At 47.2% G+C, this 17,395-nt stretch overlaps 1 protein-coding gene across 1 annotated transcript in view; it reads right to left on the bottom strand.

Moving 5' to 3' along the window:
• Nucleotides 1-831: 831 nt before the first annotated feature.
• The window catches only part of IMMP2L (inner mitochondrial membrane peptidase subunit 2), a 461,183-nt gene continuing 444,619 nt past the window's right edge, over nt 832-17,395 (bottom strand). The window contains exon 7 of the mRNA XM_079785593.1: nt 832-1,463. Coding sequence (XP_079641719.1) covers nt 1,344-1,463 — 120 coding nt within the window. The 3' untranslated portion in view covers nt 832-1,343. The remainder of the gene's footprint in view (nt 1,464-17,395) is intronic.

The following is a 17,395-nucleotide window of genomic DNA, read 5'->3' as shown; positions in this document are numbered from 1 at the left end:
ATTATAAGCAAATCTTGGTTAAAATCACTTTAAAATTAACATATGACATATGGACTTGAAATTTTGTCCATTAAATCCAAAAGTCCAAAAAATGGAGGGTTTACTGTATTATCTTTTAAACCTTTTACTTTTAATTTTGACCAATGTTAATACATAAGTACTCACTGATGTTTGGTAAACAAGCTACTGTGATGACAATTTGTTATTAGCAACATATGCCCTTAACATGCATATGTTTTTTCTGTTGAGCCTCTGTTCTTGCATCCATATTGGAAAGATGGCTGATCCTTGTTTGGGATTCTATTGCTGATGAAACAGGAAAGAGAGACCAGGCATTCAGAGGAGATGGAGTCAGAGGCTTAGCTTCCATCAGCGTGAGCCTTCAATCCATAGGAGGGAAGAGGAAGAAATGCTTCATAAATACAGACTTGCATGCTGGCCATTTGCCTCCTTATCTACACAATTACAGACTCGCTTGTGCTAATACTATAACACTTAGCAGTTGGTGGTCAGCCTTACAGACATGAACACTGGAAAATCACTGGGGTGAAAAAAAAATCCGACATGGTTGATCTGGAGGGATTGTTTTTCTTCCATTTCACTGAGAATGTTTTACGAAATAGTGACCAAATACTGATAAATGGGTCCCCTCATCCATGTGAACAGTCATGGGGTCACTCAGGAGTTTCAAGTAAAAAGGGCCAATGAGAAAGGTTTGATTGTATGAAACCTTGTATGACATATTGATAGAATCGGTCCTCTCCAAGAGAGAAGACAGTCCTCCTTCGTGGACGTACAGATTAAATGACAAGCAAAGCAGTACCTGAGCAATGAGTGCTTTATTTTTACATTACAGTGTACAGTCTGTCCCACCTGGCAGTCCCTGCATGGTAGAAGCTGTCAATCACGATGTAATTCCTATCAGTATGTGTATAATAGGTTTCTTCTGTTCCAGCTAAACAGCAAGTGACATCACTCAAGCCATTGCGTTCACCTAGGTTCATTTGCACATTCTTCCAGCAGCAAGCACCGAAATCAAAACCCAGCAACCAACAGGATACGGATGCAGGGCAAAACCTCAAATATACCCCCCAGCAGACAAATGAGAATACAACTTCCATATTCCCAAAGGTCAGCGTACTTTTTGGGCATAAAACAACAGGGTATTACAATTGACCACACAATCAGGCGCCACTTAATACCGTTTAATATTTTTAAACTCTCTAATCATCTTAGCACTAGAGGGTCTCCCGCAGGGTGTCACCGTGGGGCGGCCCCGCTTCCTGCGCTGGTGGCCCTGGGTGGCCTCCCCGTGCCTCCTGGGCAGGCGGCGGACATCCGGGTCACTGGTCTTCGCTCTGCACCGGCAGGCGCTCCAGGGGGAGCACGGACTGCAGCCTCTGCCAGCGCCCGGGGGGCCACAGGATGTGCGTCGCGTGAGCATGCAGAAGCCCCAGGGAAACCTGCATCGGGGACACAGAGAAGCAGAAAGAAGAAACGACTTGGTCAGGGCCACTGTTCATATCTTGAAAACAGCCCTGGATCCCGCACGGCTGCTCCACAGACCGAGGACGAGGAGGAGGAGGAGGCACAGAAAGCGCTGCCCTGGCCCTTTCCGGGGCCTGACCACATGGAAAAGGCCCCCCTCCGCCCCGCCATTGGGAGCAGGTGCTGACATGGTCTTCACTCTGCACGTGGGGAGCCTGAGTTCAGGGAGAAGCAAGAGCTGGTCCACGGTCACCAGCTCCCAGGGTGGGCGCCGGTGCAGGGCCCGCTGTGCGCCCCCGGCCTGCAGCCCGCCCTCCGCAGCCCCGCGCATAGACCCCAAGGATAAAGCTGGGCGACCTGCTCAGAATATTCTACGGAGTTCTCAGGTTTTCAGAGAGACATGGGAACACATATATTTTGCCAAAAACATTGCCCCACCTACTGGGCGAGCAGCAAGAGTTAGATGTGAGGCAGGTGGGAGGCCTCCTGGGAATACATGGAGCAACACCACAGCCGTGACCCGGAGAAAGGCGGCAAACCAAAGGAAAGCCGGCCAGGTGGGAGGGGAAGCGATGGAAAGGAATCAAGTAGAGCCCGGCCGGTGTAGCTCAGTGGTTGAGTGTGGACCAGTGAACCAGGAGGTCATGGTTGGATTCCAGGTCAGGGCACATGCCCGGGTTGCCACTAGGGGGCATACAGGAGGCAGCCGATCCATGATTCTCTCTCACCATTGATATTTCCATCTCTCGCCCTCTCCCTTCCTCTCTGAAACCAATAAAAAATATTTTTAAAAAAGTATAAAGACCCTGGTAGATGGCAAAGAACCCCCATCCGCAGAGATGGACCAGAATGGAAGGGGAGGAAGCTTTTCTCGGAGGACTTAAGGCTGAGAGCTGAGAAGGAAGGAGCCCTTAAAGCAAGCATGTCAGACTCCCCTCCGGAAGATAAACAAGGCATGCTGGTGAGTGACATGCGTGTCTTAAAGGGCTCGCTAGGGACACACGTGTGGTGTGGGGGAGAGCGTGGCACACCTGATTAAAGGGCCTCGGACGGGGCATTCCACAGGTCTGCGGCAGGGCCTGTCAAGCTATCTTCGCTGTGATCAGCTATTCTAATGATCTTTAGAAGCTTATAAAACACTCATGTTTAAGCACTTATTTACTGAGCACCAGTTATAAAGCAGAGAGGACACGTCTATATTATTTTCAAATGTTTTTTCCTATACATTTGAGCTCCATGGAGATTAACAAACATCATTTCCTTTATTGAAGTTACTTTATTGACTAGCATATTCATTCGAAAAATCACATCGCCCAGAGACTCTGGAAAGAGCTGAATGTCAGGGGAGAGACTCCAAAATGATAACCAGAAACGCCTTTTCTTTTTTAAAGAAAGCTTCACAACAACTTGGAATACAGACAGAATAAACCCAAAGGGGACCAAGAAGCCCATGGGCCCAGCAGAGAAAGTTTTCTTCGACTTGTCACGCTGAAAATCAGACCTATGTGAAACTTGAAAACGTGGTACAGAAAGTAGCTCTCTTCACCAAAATCACCAGTTATTTCCAGGTGGCTGCATTCCTTTCTCGGAGGTGTGTGCTATGTGTGTTTGTACACATACACTTTTTTCTCAGCCCAGTGGAAGTTGTTGGCTTCATGGTGAATTTCTCTTTCAACATGTATCTCCTAAGAAGTAAGGCTTTTCCTTACATGAATACCATGTATTACATGCAAGATATTTAATATTGATGTGATATTGCTTAATATAGCCATCGTTCAAATTTTTCCTGTTGCCCCAATGTCTTCTATGGATATTTTAGTTTTTAAATTCTTAATCAAGGATCACAGATTGTATCATCATTTTGCTTCAGTTTACATTTAGGTCATTTTTGTATGGAGCCCAGCTACCTTTTGTAATTAGTAATTAATCAGTAGGATTTTTTCCAATTATAGCTGACATATTAGTTTCAGATGTCTAACATAGTGACGAGATATGTATATAACTTACAAAATGATCACCCTGCTAAGTCTAGTAGCCATCTGACATCATACATGGTTATTACAATATTATTGACTATATTTCCTATGCTGTATTTTACAGCCCCATCACTGTTTTTATAACTGGCAATTTGTAGTTCTTAATCCCCTTCACCCAGCCCCCAAAACTCCCTCCGTCTGATAACCATCAGTCTATTTTTTCATTTATTTTTTTAAGTTTCCACATATAAGTGAAATCATATGGTACTTAACTTTTTCTGTCTGATTTATTTCACTTAGCATTGTATTCTCTAAGCCCGTCCATATTTTTACAAATGGCAATGTTTCATTCTTTCTTATGGCTGAGTAATATACCATTGTATATATGTACACTTCTTTACCCATCTATTTGTCTGTTGATGTTGCTTCCTTATCTTGGCTTGGTTTGTTTTCCTTTTTATCTTTCTGAGAGTTCATTATTGGCGTATAAAAATGCAGCTGGTTTCTGCATACTAATAATTGTAAATAATGCTGCAGTGATCACAGGAGTGCATATAGTTTTTTAATGTCTATGGATGAATACTTGGAAGTAGAATTGCTGTGTCATATTATGGTTGCATTATTAATTTTTTTAGGTTACTGCATATTGGATAAATTAGTCATTTGTTTTCACTCAATCATGTTAATATGAACATTTACATTGATTGACTTATGAAAGTTTTACTACATTGCATACCTGGGATAATCCCCAATTGATGATATATTATCTTTAAATATATATATATATATATATATATATATATATATATATATATATATATATGTGTGTGTGTGTGTGTGTGTGTGTGTGTTCTTGTTGACTTCACAGAGAAAGGAAGAGGGAGAGAGAGATAGAAACATCAATTGATTGGCTGCCTCCTGCATGCCCCCTAGTGAGGATTGAGCCCACAACCCAGGCATGTGCCCTGACAGGAATCGAACTGTGACCTCATGGTTCATAGGTCGATGCTCAACCACTGAGCCACACCGGCTTGGTGATATATTATCCTTTTTTATATGTTATTAGAGGCCCGGTGCATGAAATTGGTGCACGGGTAGGGTCCCTAGGCCTGGCTGGTGATCAGGGCCGGTTGGGACCTTCTGGCTGCCGGCCAGGGCCTTCCTTCATTCTGTGCCACCCCCTGGTGGTCAGCACACATCACAACGAGTGATTGAACTCCCAAGGGGACACTTTGCATATTAGCCTTCTATATATCTAGACTAGAGGCCCGGTGCATGAAATTTGTGCACGGGAGAGGGTCCCCTCAGCCCAGCCTGCACCCTCTCCAATCCAGGAACCCCTTGGAGGGGATCAGGCTTAAACCGGAAGTCAGACGTCCCTCTCACAATCTGGGACTGCTGGCTCCTAACTGCTCACCTGCCTGCCTGATTGATAGCCTCTAACTGCCCCCCCACTGCCAGCCTGATCACCCCTAACTCCCTCCCCCCCCTGCTAGCCTGGTTGCCCCCAACTGCCCCCCACTGCTGGCCTGGTCACCCCCAACTGCCCTCCACCCATGCAGCCTGCTCTTCAGTCATTTGATTGTCCCTCACTAACCTCCCTGCCAGCCTGGTCACCCCAAACAGACTGCTGTTCAGTAGTCCATCTGGTTTTTTGGTCATGACGGCCCCTGGCTTTTTATATATTAGGATTGGATTCAGTTTGCTAATATTTTCATAAGGGTTTTTGTGTCTATGTTTTATAGGAATACTGACTTGTACTTTTCTTTCCTTGTGATGTCCTTGTCTAGATTTGATATCAAGTAATTCTTGCTTTTTCATATGAGTTAAGTGTGCCTCTATCTCCTCCTTTTCATGTAGTGTTGTATTTAAAAATAACATCCAAGCTGAGAATTCAGTCGAGTTTACCAGCATAATTCCTGCCTCACTTCCCCACACATCCATCCTCCAGAGATGATTCCTTTCACTTATGTGTTTCAAAACCTCAGTGTGTAGCTCATTCATATTTTAAAATAGATCAATATACAAAATCAGTTTGCCTTGTAGAAATGACTTAGTGGAAGTATGAGCTATAAGAAGCAATGGGGAGCAAAATAGTTCAAAATATTATAAAAACAACATTGCATTGAGAAAATAAAAACAAACATAAGTCTTTGTGTGGTGAACACTACTGCTCATATAATGATAAGGTTTCAAAATAAAACTTGTAATGTTTTGAAAATTGTATTGAATTGTAACAGAATTATAAATTCTAATTATAATTCTAAATTATATAGAAAAGGATAGTTTCTAATTCTTCTTAAACCCTAAAAATGTGTTTTTCCCTAGAAAGGTTTTAAGAGTAACTCCCTTAATTCTTAATATTCTCAATTGGTTTTAAAATGTATAAAGAGTCAAATTAACTATATTAGCTAAATATGTATAGTGGGAAAATCACCAATTTAATGTGTTAACAACAACCTTCACATCGCTGAATAAGAAAAATCAAGCTTAAGATACTTCAGGTTGAATAATTACCCTCAGAAATATCACTCCTTCCTACAATTTTCAAGTTTTTCTTACAATATCATCACACCTATTAAACAATGCAATTTTTCAATGCAATGTGTAAGTGTAAGCTATTCTCAGTAATATTTATAGTTCTCTTGTCCTGCTTAGAGACTCTACCCTAACCAGCCGGATAGGTGGGGGTTTCAGCACCACGGAGAGTTACCACTGCAACAGTGTTCCCTCAAACTGTTCCTACCTGAACTCAGGTTCCATAGTCATTAGACTATGAACTTTGACCCAGTTTGTCCAGTTTTTGTGTTGTAAATGTCAATGTCTATTCACTTAATTTCTTTTTACTTGGTTTCGCTAGATTAAGAACAAATTGCCTTTTTCAAGGAAAAGATAAGAAATGAAGACTATCAGGAAAAGTAAACTCAGAAGTCTCTTGGGGAAAAAAATGAAGTACTGGTGAGACTCATCTTTAGGTTAATTAACCAGTTTGGAAGGTTATTGAGATTCTTCCCTCAGCCTGTTTGTCTAACACTGTTCCTCTGCCCTGCATTTCACACTTGGCTACTTACCACTGTTTACCCCAGTTCCACAGCAGATGCCAAATCTGAGAAAACTTTCCAGTAAAGCATTTGCTTAGTAGATCAGATCTATTGTCTTTTTTTTGGGAAAAAAAAGTTACCTTATTTTGTAATCTAATGATAAGTCAGTAGTCATTTTTACATACTATCAGCTCATTACTACTATTCCCATCAGAAATAGCCATAGACAGTGGTCGGCAAACTCATTAGTCAACAGAGCCAAATATCAACAGTACAACTATTGAAATTTCTTTTGAGAGCCGAAAACCAACTTTTGCGCATGGGCCATGAAGTTTCAATCGCACTGTACGTGCGCGCCCGCACGTGGTATTTTGTGGAAGAGCCACATTCAAGGGGCCAAAGAGCCGCATGTGGCTCACGAGCCTCAGTTTGCCGACCACTGGCCATAGAGAACTAAAGGAGATCGACTCAGACACACACTTTCTGCTCCTCAGTAGCAGGAAGCACGAGGGATTCACAGTAGAAACTAGTTTTAACAAAACTGTGAACGTCTCTATCCCTGCTGGTCCCTCACCAAATATAATCAAGAGTTGGCTAAACACCTCCAACACCTATCAAACGTTATTTTCAACAGTTGGTTGGGCTGAAGGAATGAGAGTCAAAAGGCTTCTCATGGGGTGCCAGGTGAATGGAAAGTAAATGGCTGGTAATGCCTTAGACTGAGAAAAATAACGATGGTGCTAGTTCCTGAAATTGGACACCAAGAATAAGAAGCATTTATAAAGAAACAGGGAGTGGACGGTCACAACAGGTATCTGGGAAGAAGAGAGACTTGAGAGTCATAAGAACGTGAGGAATACAAGCTGAAGATTTGGGTTAGTCGGTCCAAAAGACCACTTGGAATGGAAAAGAAGGGCAGAGGAGGGGATCCTACCGGCCGGCAACACAGAACACCAACATGTGAAAGATGAGGAGGTATCTTAGTAGACAAGAAAGACTCCGTCTAAAATACAAAATATGCAGCACGTAAGCTCTCAAAGGGCAGGCACTGTATGTGTCCACAGCACCTATGGCACGACCTGGGACACAGAAGGTAAACGTTTGGGAAGTGAATGAATAAGACAGCCAAGGAGCCGTGCTCTGAAAGCTAAATGCACAGAGCGTTTCAAGGGGGACGTCAGTTACGGCAGTATTGGAATGGGACTCGTGGATTTGGCGATTCCAAAGTCATTAAAAAACCCTTATCAAGTTCAAGTTGCGGAGAGTGCGGGTGGTAGAACCCAAGGGGGAATGCCCTGAGGAGCAAATGACTAAGATATCGAACACGGATTTCTCTTTCAAAAAGACCGGCTGAGAAGCGCAGGAATTATTAGTAGATAAACACAGAGGAGGAAGCATTACTGAGCACTCCCAGGTTCCTGGTGAAAGGTGGCGCTTTCTATACCTCTTACCTCTATGAATAGGTAAGAAGAGAGCAAACACGGGAATGCTTCTGGGTGTGTAAGTAGGTAGTTTGAGGGCACTTCCTCCAATTTCTCCGCCTAAGTAGCAAAGTAACCACTGAGCATACTTAGCAACAAAGCCACCTCTCTTAGAAGGGTTAGGGTTAAAGTAGGAATTGTGAAGGTATTTGGGGCAAACCCTGGCCCCAGGCAGGGAATTTAACAGGGATCGCTGGGAAGAGCTGCCACTGTCCAATGAAGAGGAGATGTTGGGTGTGCCAATCTGCTTCCGTGCTGGGTTTTCTCCAGCGGCATTCAGCAGTCCTGGTCTAGAAACAAGGTGAATGGCAGGTTTAACCCAAGGCTGGAGTTCGGCAGGGAAGTATGAGAGAATGGATGGAAGTTAGACTGCGTGGAGGGAGGAGGTGGTCATAGCTGAGATTTAAAAGGAAGGGGTGGGAGTAATTCAAGAGTGTGTAGGCCTGGGGGAATGAGAGGGAGGGAGTGTGGGAGCCTCAAGGCTAAGAGATTATGGTCCTGAATCCTCTCCATCCAGTGCAAGACAAGGGTCCAGAGTAAAAGTCTGACTGACCTGGATGCGGTCCCATAGAGACATCAGTCAGCTCAGGGGCTTCCATGGAAAAGCTGGAAGCAGCAGGAGGATGGGAGCAAGCGCCAGGTGTTCATAACATGAGTCGGAATGTTGAAAATGCTACTACTTGTTGGGCACGCTGTAGGAATGAGGCCGCCTGAAGCTGTAGGCGACTAGATGGAGGGGTGGCCTAGTGCTTGGCAGGCCTTCCAGATACACCTGTCACCCATCCAGTCTACTCACTGCCTGAGCCACAGAACACAAGGATGGGGGGAAAGTCTGCCTCAGGAACTAGCGAGGTCAAAGCCCGGGAAACCAAATGACTACGACGACAAGGCTCAGCAAGTCAGAGCTGAGAGGTTCAAGACGAAGGTGACAGCTCTGCGTCCCACACACAGGACTGGGTCTGAGAGGAGGAAGGAGGAGGCTGGGCAGGTTGCACACTGGCCTGCGTGCCTCTGACTCAGACCTGGGGTTCCATGGATGAGGCCACAGAATGCGCACACGTGCAGGTGACATCCAGAGCACATGCTTACGGCACGAGGTATCTGAAGGCAATAAAAAAATAAGGTTTTCTTCCACTAATTTATCGACTCATAACACACAACCAAGTGTCACAGGCGACGAACCAGGAATTTTGTTTTTAAATAGCTCATATCAAAGCTGTCAAGTTTTTACAAATGAAGTCACAGTGCTCTGAAAAAAAAAAAAAAATCCAGCTTCTGCCCTAACCAAAAAGTCCAGTTTGGCTCGGTGGATGGAGCGTCGCCCTGCAGACTGAAGGGTCCCAGGTTCAATTCTGGTCAAAGGGCACATGCCCAGGTTGCAGGCTCAATCCCCAGTAGGGGGCGTGCAGGAGGCAGCTGATCAGTGATTCTCTTCATTGATGTTTCTCTCTCTCTCTCCCTCTCCCTTCCTATCTGAAATCAATAAAAATACATATTTTTTAAAAATCCAGCTTCTCAAAATGCATCCTAACAGTTTTCTGCTCTGCAGTTGTACACACTAACGGGGTGCTTTTAAGTCGGGGATGTTCATGAGCAAAGCCTTTTTGCGTGTCAATAAAACGGAAGGTGCTTTCTTCTGCTCAAACATCTCTGAAGGAATGATGAAAGCAGCAGGACCTCATTTGCATTGTCTAACGACCTTGGTGGGTGATGGTCGCGGAAAACAAACAGCTTTCCGTGAGAAGGAGCCGCCAGTTTGGCCAGATTACAGTAACGAGCGTCCACGGCGGGCTCCGGGCTCAGAAACACTGCGCTCTTCTCCGCACTGTAAATCACGCCCGCTCTCCTACGGCGCTCCTGCACTTCCAGCCAAAATAGCCAGTAAATCAAACCGGAGGTGAAGGCTTTTTGGCTTAAACCAATTCAATATGTTCTAGCCTCTGACAGCTGGGGAACTCCAGAGTTATTTTACATCTCAGGGTTGGAACTCTCAAAGTCACAATCTCGGATGACCGGACGCTCGCCAGCTAAAATGCTGGGAACCTCATCGTGTCTGGGAAACAGGCTGCGAGGGGCCTGAGCCCACGATCAGCATCGGCGCCCGGGAAACTCACAGGACAGGCCACGTGAGGAGCCAAGAGCAAGACACGGGGCCACAATTTTCAGGGTTCCTCAAACTGGAGTGAAGGTGTGGCTGTTAAGGAAAGGACCCAACGGAGATGTGTTCTGTTTTATTCTAGAAAGGCAGCGAAGGAGAGAGGCAGAGCCCCAGCTGAGTCTGGTAATTCTTCCAACAAAACATCTATGAAGAGTCGCCGCCCTTGTTCGCGGCGGTGGCGGTGGCGGTGGTAACAGGAGGAGATGAAAGGGGTCTGAGGGATGAGCTGGAGCAGAAACATAAACAAGTAGCCAGCCGGGCGGCTGGCCCCCACGGGGGACACTGTCACCATTGCTTTCGATTTTCTAAGTGAGAACGGCCGTGGCAGTATTATCTTACAGTCATTTAAGGCCCCGGGATGATTCACTCACATGCACTAAAGCGATGTAAGTTGTGGAAAATAAGATGTAATCTGGTTTCTGCTTTACTCCTCATGGCTGAGAATACGACAGCGGCCGCAGCCAGAGCACGGGGCGGGGCCAGGCCCTCCTTCCTTACGTGAGCCGACTTGTAGTCGCTGCCCTGCAACTGTTGGAAACTCAGTATTTACGCTGAATATTAATGAAAACTTTTTTTATTTTTTTTAAATTTGTATTGATTTCAGAGAGGGAGGGAGAGGGAGAGAGAGATAGAAACATCAATGACGAGAGAGAATCATGAATCGGCTGCCTCCTGCACGCCCCACACCGGGGATCGAGCTCGCAACCCGGGCAGGTGCCCTGACCTGGAATTGAACCTGGGACCCTTCAGACCACAGGCTGATGCTCCATCCACTGAGCCAAACCGGCCAGGGCTATGAAATCTTGTAAGTGCATTCTTCCTGGTTATGACTGCTACTTCAAAATCGCCAAGAAATGTTTTTGGGTGGCTGCCACCCTGTTTTTCCAGAATAGGTGAGATTCCAACGTGAATTTCACTCACAGGTTCCTAGAAACACAGACTTCTCCCCTGTGGCTCTGGGTTGGTGACAACTGTAGGACCAAGTGGTATTTTGGGGGAGCCCAACCCCCCCCTCTTGCTCTCAGCTGCCCGGCCCCATCAAGACTGAGACACAATATGTAAAAAACTGTTTGTTACACAAAATCAGCTGCAGGGAGACTTCTCCTGCTTCCCTCCAATGGGAGCACGGCCCTCCACCCTTCCTGTGACATCGCTGAGAACAGTGCAGGGTGCTAGTCAGACACGCGGATTTGGGCATCAGACAGACGCCCACACAGACACCCCGCAGACAAGCTGGGAGGGACAGGCACCCCCTCTCTGTGAGGATGAGCTAGGAAACCTTTCACCTCCCTGAGTCTCAGGCTGTTCCAGTGGCTAATATCAGGAAATGAGGATTTCTGGTAAATGCAAATTCTGGTTAAAAACCAGGTGTCATTGGTTACGATCAGAAATGTGTTCTCCCCAAATTCCTATGTTGAGGTGCTAACCCGGGGCCTCAGCCTGGGGCTGGATTAGGTCATAGGGTCTTTCGAGAGGCAACTGCATTAAAGGGACGCCCTTTGGGGGCCCTCCTCCAATCTGACTGCGCCCCGGTAAGAGGAGGCGATTAGGCCGGCCCAGCGACAGGGGGCTGCCCTTGGAGGGGGACCCCACGTGGGAAAGAGCATGAGACAGGCACCTGCACCCCAGGAGAAGCTGGAGCGGAAACCCCCGGCCGGCACCTGGACCTCCTCCGGCACCAGGAGCAGACACGCCCTGTGGTTCTGGCCGCCCCGGCGGAACTTTGTGCTGGCCCCTCCAGCAGCCAATACACCGTCTATGCTGACCCGCCAGCAAAGGACCAGAAGTGGCCCCACAGCCCCACAACCCGCCGAGAGCCATCTGACGGTTTGGGGAACGGCTCGGGCTCCAGTGCTGCCTGAGGCATCCGCCTGAACACCAGTCTTCCCTTTGCAGCGGAGAGTGGACATCCTCGCTCTTGGCGAGTTCTGGGCAGCGATTAATCCGACAAGTATCGACCGCGTTGTGACCACGTGGGAAAGCCTGTGCTCACTGGTGGGGACTGTATGTGGGGCAGCGGATAAGGACAAGTGAGAAGGTATTTCAGACACCCTACAATCCAGGGAGGGAGGGAGGGAAGGAGGGAGAGGGAGAGGGAGGGAGAGAGAAGGAGGGGTAGGGGGGGGGGAGAGAGAGAGAGAGATCTACAACCACGAGATAAGGAGAAATTAAAGTGCCATAATAAAGGGGTGGCCTGGGCGTGGGAGCACAGCCATGGCGCATGGGTTTTAACGGGGTGCACTGATGCAGACTTAGGGACACATTGGAGCCAGCACGGAAAAGATGAAGAGGATTTCAGTAGGCGAGAGAGAACCGAGCATTCCAGGATAAAGACAGGACACAAATAATTAGGGCACTTGGGAAACAGGGGCAAGGGAACGAAGACGAGGGAGCAGAAGAGGGAGAGGCTGGGGCAGCGGGGGTTTGAGCAGTGGGGTGAGGGGGGGCTAATAACAAGCGGAATGAGCAGTGGGGTGAGGGGGGGCTAATAACAAGCGGAATGAGCAGTGGGGTGAGGGGGGGCTAATAACAAGCGGAATGAGCAGTGGGGTGAGGGGGGGCTAATAACAAGTGGAATGAGCAGTGGGGTGAGGGGGGGCTAATAACAAGTGGAATGAGCAGTGGGGTGAGGGGGGGCTAATAACAAGCGGAATGAGCAGTGGGGTGGGGGGGGCTAATAACAAGTGGAATGAGCAGTGGGGTGAGGGGGGGCTAATAACAAGTGGAATGAGCAGTGGGGTGAGGGGGGGCTAATAACAAGTGGAATGAGCAGTGGGGTGGAGGGGGGCTAATAACAAGCGGAATGAGCAGTGGGCGCAGCAGCAGGAGTGGCATTAGCCACAGTGGAACGCGGTAGCAGCTCTGGCTCCGCAGCGCCCACTGTGCGCTGGGCGCCGGCAGCCTCAGCTGGTGACCTGGCTGGTCCTCGGGAGCCGCGCTGGAAGGGGTGCACCTGCTGTTTCACCCCGAGGAGCCGGGAGCGTGAAGGCTAAGAAGGTGCTGGAGTCACACAGGTAGTACGTGGTCGCGCGAGGATTCAAGCAGACCTCACTGACTCCTAACCATGTCCCTAACTCACATGACTGTCTTCCCTTTGACACGAAAACCAAGGAACCAAGCAGCCCCTCTTCTCCACACCGTGGGACCCGCTGTTCTTCTGCACACAGGTGCTGTGCATGGTGATCAACGAGAAAACGCATCCCCACGTCTGTCTCCAGAGTACATGGTAAGAGTGTAAAAGGCAAACTTACATAGACGTCATTGCTCCGGGCAGGGAAGGGCCTTCCCCAGCGACCAGGGGACAGAGCCTGAGGCAGCCAGGCTTTCCCAGGGCTCCCAGCGGGGCGGTTTAGTTCGGAGTCCTCGGAGGATGGGGGAGTGCGTGCAGAGAAGTGTGTGGGCACAGCCCGTTCTGAAGAGAAAAGCCCTCCTGCCCTGGCGCGCTGCTCAGGCCGCGCAGACCTGGATCGGCTCAGCCTGGGCAGGGGAAAGGCTCAGGCTGGGAGCCGGCAAGGGCGGCTCAGCGCTTCCTTAAAAGGGAGAGTCCCTTGTACCCAGGACGTTGCTGCAGTGCACTCGCTGGAACTTGCCTAACTACTATACGCTCAAAAATGCATTTAAAACATCTATATATTGTTATTGATTTCAGAGAGGAGGGGAGAGGGAGAGAGAGAGAAACATCAATGATGAGAGAGAATCATTGATTGGCTGCCTCCTGCACGCCCCCTACTGGGGAATGAGCTTGCAACCCGGGCATGTGCCCTGACTAGGAATCGAACTGTGACCTCTTGGTTCAAAGGTCGACGCTCAACCACTGAGCCATGCCAGCTGGGCGAAAATACACTTTTTTATAAGCGATAAAAAATAATGAGATGGCCCAGGCACCACAGCCTGGAACACTGGGCCGCAGACGGGATGTCAGAGTGCTTAATGGGCGGGCTCTTGGGAGCTACGCCTGTGTGGGAACAGCCCCTCCGGGCAAGGAAGGCCGCGGAAGTCACTCCAGCTAATGGATGCGCTCCAGGCGGTGAGATGCCACGCAGGACCCAAGTCCTTGATCCTAAGCTGGGAGGCACCTGCCACCGGGCATGCCTGCTCACAAGCAAATGCAAATCCACTCGTGTGGGGGTGTCTGGTTTACACTGTGAGACCAGCATTTTCCCTGGCCAAAGGGAATAAGAGGCAACTGGCAGTGACTCATTCTGTGGGGTTAACTTTTTTTCCCTCTTAATGAAATTTTGCTGATTAGCAGCTGGAGCAGTTCTCAAAAGTGACTGATGAAGAAAGGACACAGTCCCTATGTCTGGCGATAGGTTTAATAAAAGTCTTTCTGTAAAAAAAAAAAAAATGAAAATCCCCAATTAGTATATTAAGAGACACTAATTGGAACCCTCATTTTATAGCCTCTGGTGATGGCCATGGAGATGAATGAAGGACAAAACAGAGGTGATTAGAGAGACACTGCGTAATGCTCAGCCATAATCTCCAGTGGTTCTCACCCCTCAGAACAGCTATTATGGGACAGAAAAAACAAGGGCTTTAAGGGGGAAATACTGCTTATAAAACATTTAGCAGAAACATTTGCAAATGTTTAGGAGAAAGAGCTTATGCTTAGTTTATATGGATTATAAATACTTACTAAAGGATTTATGTTAAATTTGGAGACCTTTGCCCTGGCCAGTTTGGCTCGGTGGTTGGAGCACCAGCCCGCAGACTGAAGGGTCTTGGGTTTAACTCACAGTCAAGGCCATGAACCTGGGTTGCAGGTTCAATCCCTGGCCCAGGTTGGAGTGCGTGCCGGCGGCAACCAATACATGTGTCTCACATGAAAGTTTCCCACTCTCTCCACCCCTCTCCCCTTTTCCTTCATTCCATTCTAAAAATCAATGGAAAAATGTCCTCAGGTGAGGATTAACAACAACAACAACAACAAGATTTTGAGATCTTTGCCTAATATCTTTCCTAGTTATTTTCTATTCTTTATGTAATTCTTCTTACCAACACCTCCTTAAAATATTTAGAACACTTATGACATCTGAACTGATTTGTGACTGTCAAAATTTAATTCCATGTTTAAGGCATAAACATATTTTGAGATTTTACAGATTTTGAATGGTAACTGTTTGGTCTGAATTTTCAGTGTAGTTTTCTATCTGAAATAGAAATAATCAACTTAGGAATTCACACACATACTAGTACACGCATACACCTTTCTCCGTCTTCCACACACACGCACACACATTCCTACCTATGTTACGCAGATAGAAGCCTGAAAGGAAGCCAAATGGTAGTGTTGTCCAGGCAGTTATATTAGTGATGATGTCTACTGTTCTTTAGTTTTCTGTATTTTCCAAAATCCCTAGCACCGATACATGTTCCATTTACATAATCACAACTCAATGATATTGCAAATCTGTCTCATTGAATGTTTTCTTGACAGAAAAATAGAAGTAGGTAGATTCTCAAAGTTAATAAACATTGAGAAGAGATCTATAGGTACACAGTGCAAGGCAATGGAGAGACACGTGGTCCCTGGATCGGAGGAAGGTGAGTCTGGAGAACATTTGGATAGTCAGTTTACTTCATGTGACAGGGAACATCTAAATTATAATTCAGGTAGTAATTATGCACACTGTAGTAACAATGCATTATCAAATAATGCACTGGAATCTAATATGCAGCCATCATATCTATATTACTTAGAGACAACGTTCAGTGCTAAGTAAAAGTTAAACAAAATTAGATAAGCTGTGTACTCCACGGTTATATTAAACAACTGCCTCAAGTTCAACTTCAGACCAGAGCGCTTACAGCCGACTGCACTCCCAGCAAGTAACGGTTTTACTTCAAAAAGCTGCCAAGACCAAGCTGTAATAGCACAGATATGTCCCCAATAGAAACTTCCCAATAGATAGACACTACAAGGGTCACCTGGGTTAACTTCCCGATGGCAAATTCCATCTGAAGTGATATTGCTAAACATCCCTGTGGCCTAAAGAATTTTCTCAAAAAACATGTACAAAAGGAGTGCGCAGGTATAGATTCCCTATGCCGATCTGGGCCTTAGGAACACATCAGTGCACGCAGTACTTAAGAACCAACTGGAAGATGCTTTTGTCAATACAAAGCCAGGCCACTGCATGAGAGGAAAACTCGGGGCTGTTTATTTCACTTCCATAGCGGGATCGTTCAAGGGCAAGTTCTAAAAGAATGATTCCCTGGAGCACTGGGGCCCCTGAGAAAAACAAGAAAACCAGATGACTTTGAGAAAAGTCTGAATATCTACTGGGATATTTTTGGATTATGTTGCAAATAGAGGCAAAGAGTACATTTTAAATTATATATATACTAGAAGCCCGGTGCACAAAATTATATATATACTAGAAGCCCGGGTTCCTCAGCCCGGCCTGCACCCTCTCACAATCCGGGACCACTGGCTCCTAACTGTTCACCTGCCTGCCAACCTGATCACCCCTAACTGCCCTCCCCTACCAGCCTGATCGCCCCTAACCATCTCTGCCTTGGCCCCCACCACTGTGGCTTTGTCTGGAAAGAAGGCAGGACGACCGGAATATGTCTGGTCGACCCGGTCTAATTAGCATATTACCCTTTTATTAGTACACTAGAGGCCCAATGCATGAAATTCATGCAAGAGTAGGCCTCCCTTCCCCCAGCTGCTGGCACCGGCTTCCCTCTGGCACCTGGGACGCCGGCTTCCCTCTGGCCGCCAGCAGGCATCCGGGACCCAGGCTTCCCTCGCAGCCCTGGCTTTGTCCAGAAGGTTGTCTGGAAGGACGTCCGGAAGGATGTCCAGTCTAATTAGCATATTATGCTTTTATCATATATATATATATATATATATATATATATATATATATATATACACCTAAGCGATGAATGATCGGTTGGCCAGTTGCTAGGATGTGCCCTGACCACCAGGGGTCAGACGCTCAACGCACAGGATTGGGCTCCCTCCTTTCTGGATCGGGCCTACAGGGATCAGGCCGAAACCAGCTATCTGACATCCCCTGAGGGGTCCCGGATTGCTAGAGGGTGCAGGCCAGGTCTAGGGACCCCACCGGTGCACAGATCTGTGCACCAGGCATATATATATATATGCTAATTAGACCTGACGTCCTTCTGGATGTTTTTCCAGATGACCTTCTGGACAAAGCCGGGGCTGCGAGGGCCCAGGCAAGCCACCACAGCTGCGAGGGCCAAGCCCCTTGCACGAGTTTTGTGTATCAAGCC

Source organism: Cnephaeus nilssonii, assembly GCF_951640355.1.
Source record: "Cnephaeus nilssonii genome assembly, chromosome: 12".
In the NCBI taxonomy this organism is placed as follows: Eukaryota; Metazoa; Chordata; class Mammalia; order Chiroptera; family Vespertilionidae; genus Cnephaeus; species Cnephaeus nilssonii.
The sequence above is the reverse complement of the archived record's forward strand: the minus strand, read 5'-3'. Positions and strand labels throughout refer to the sequence as shown.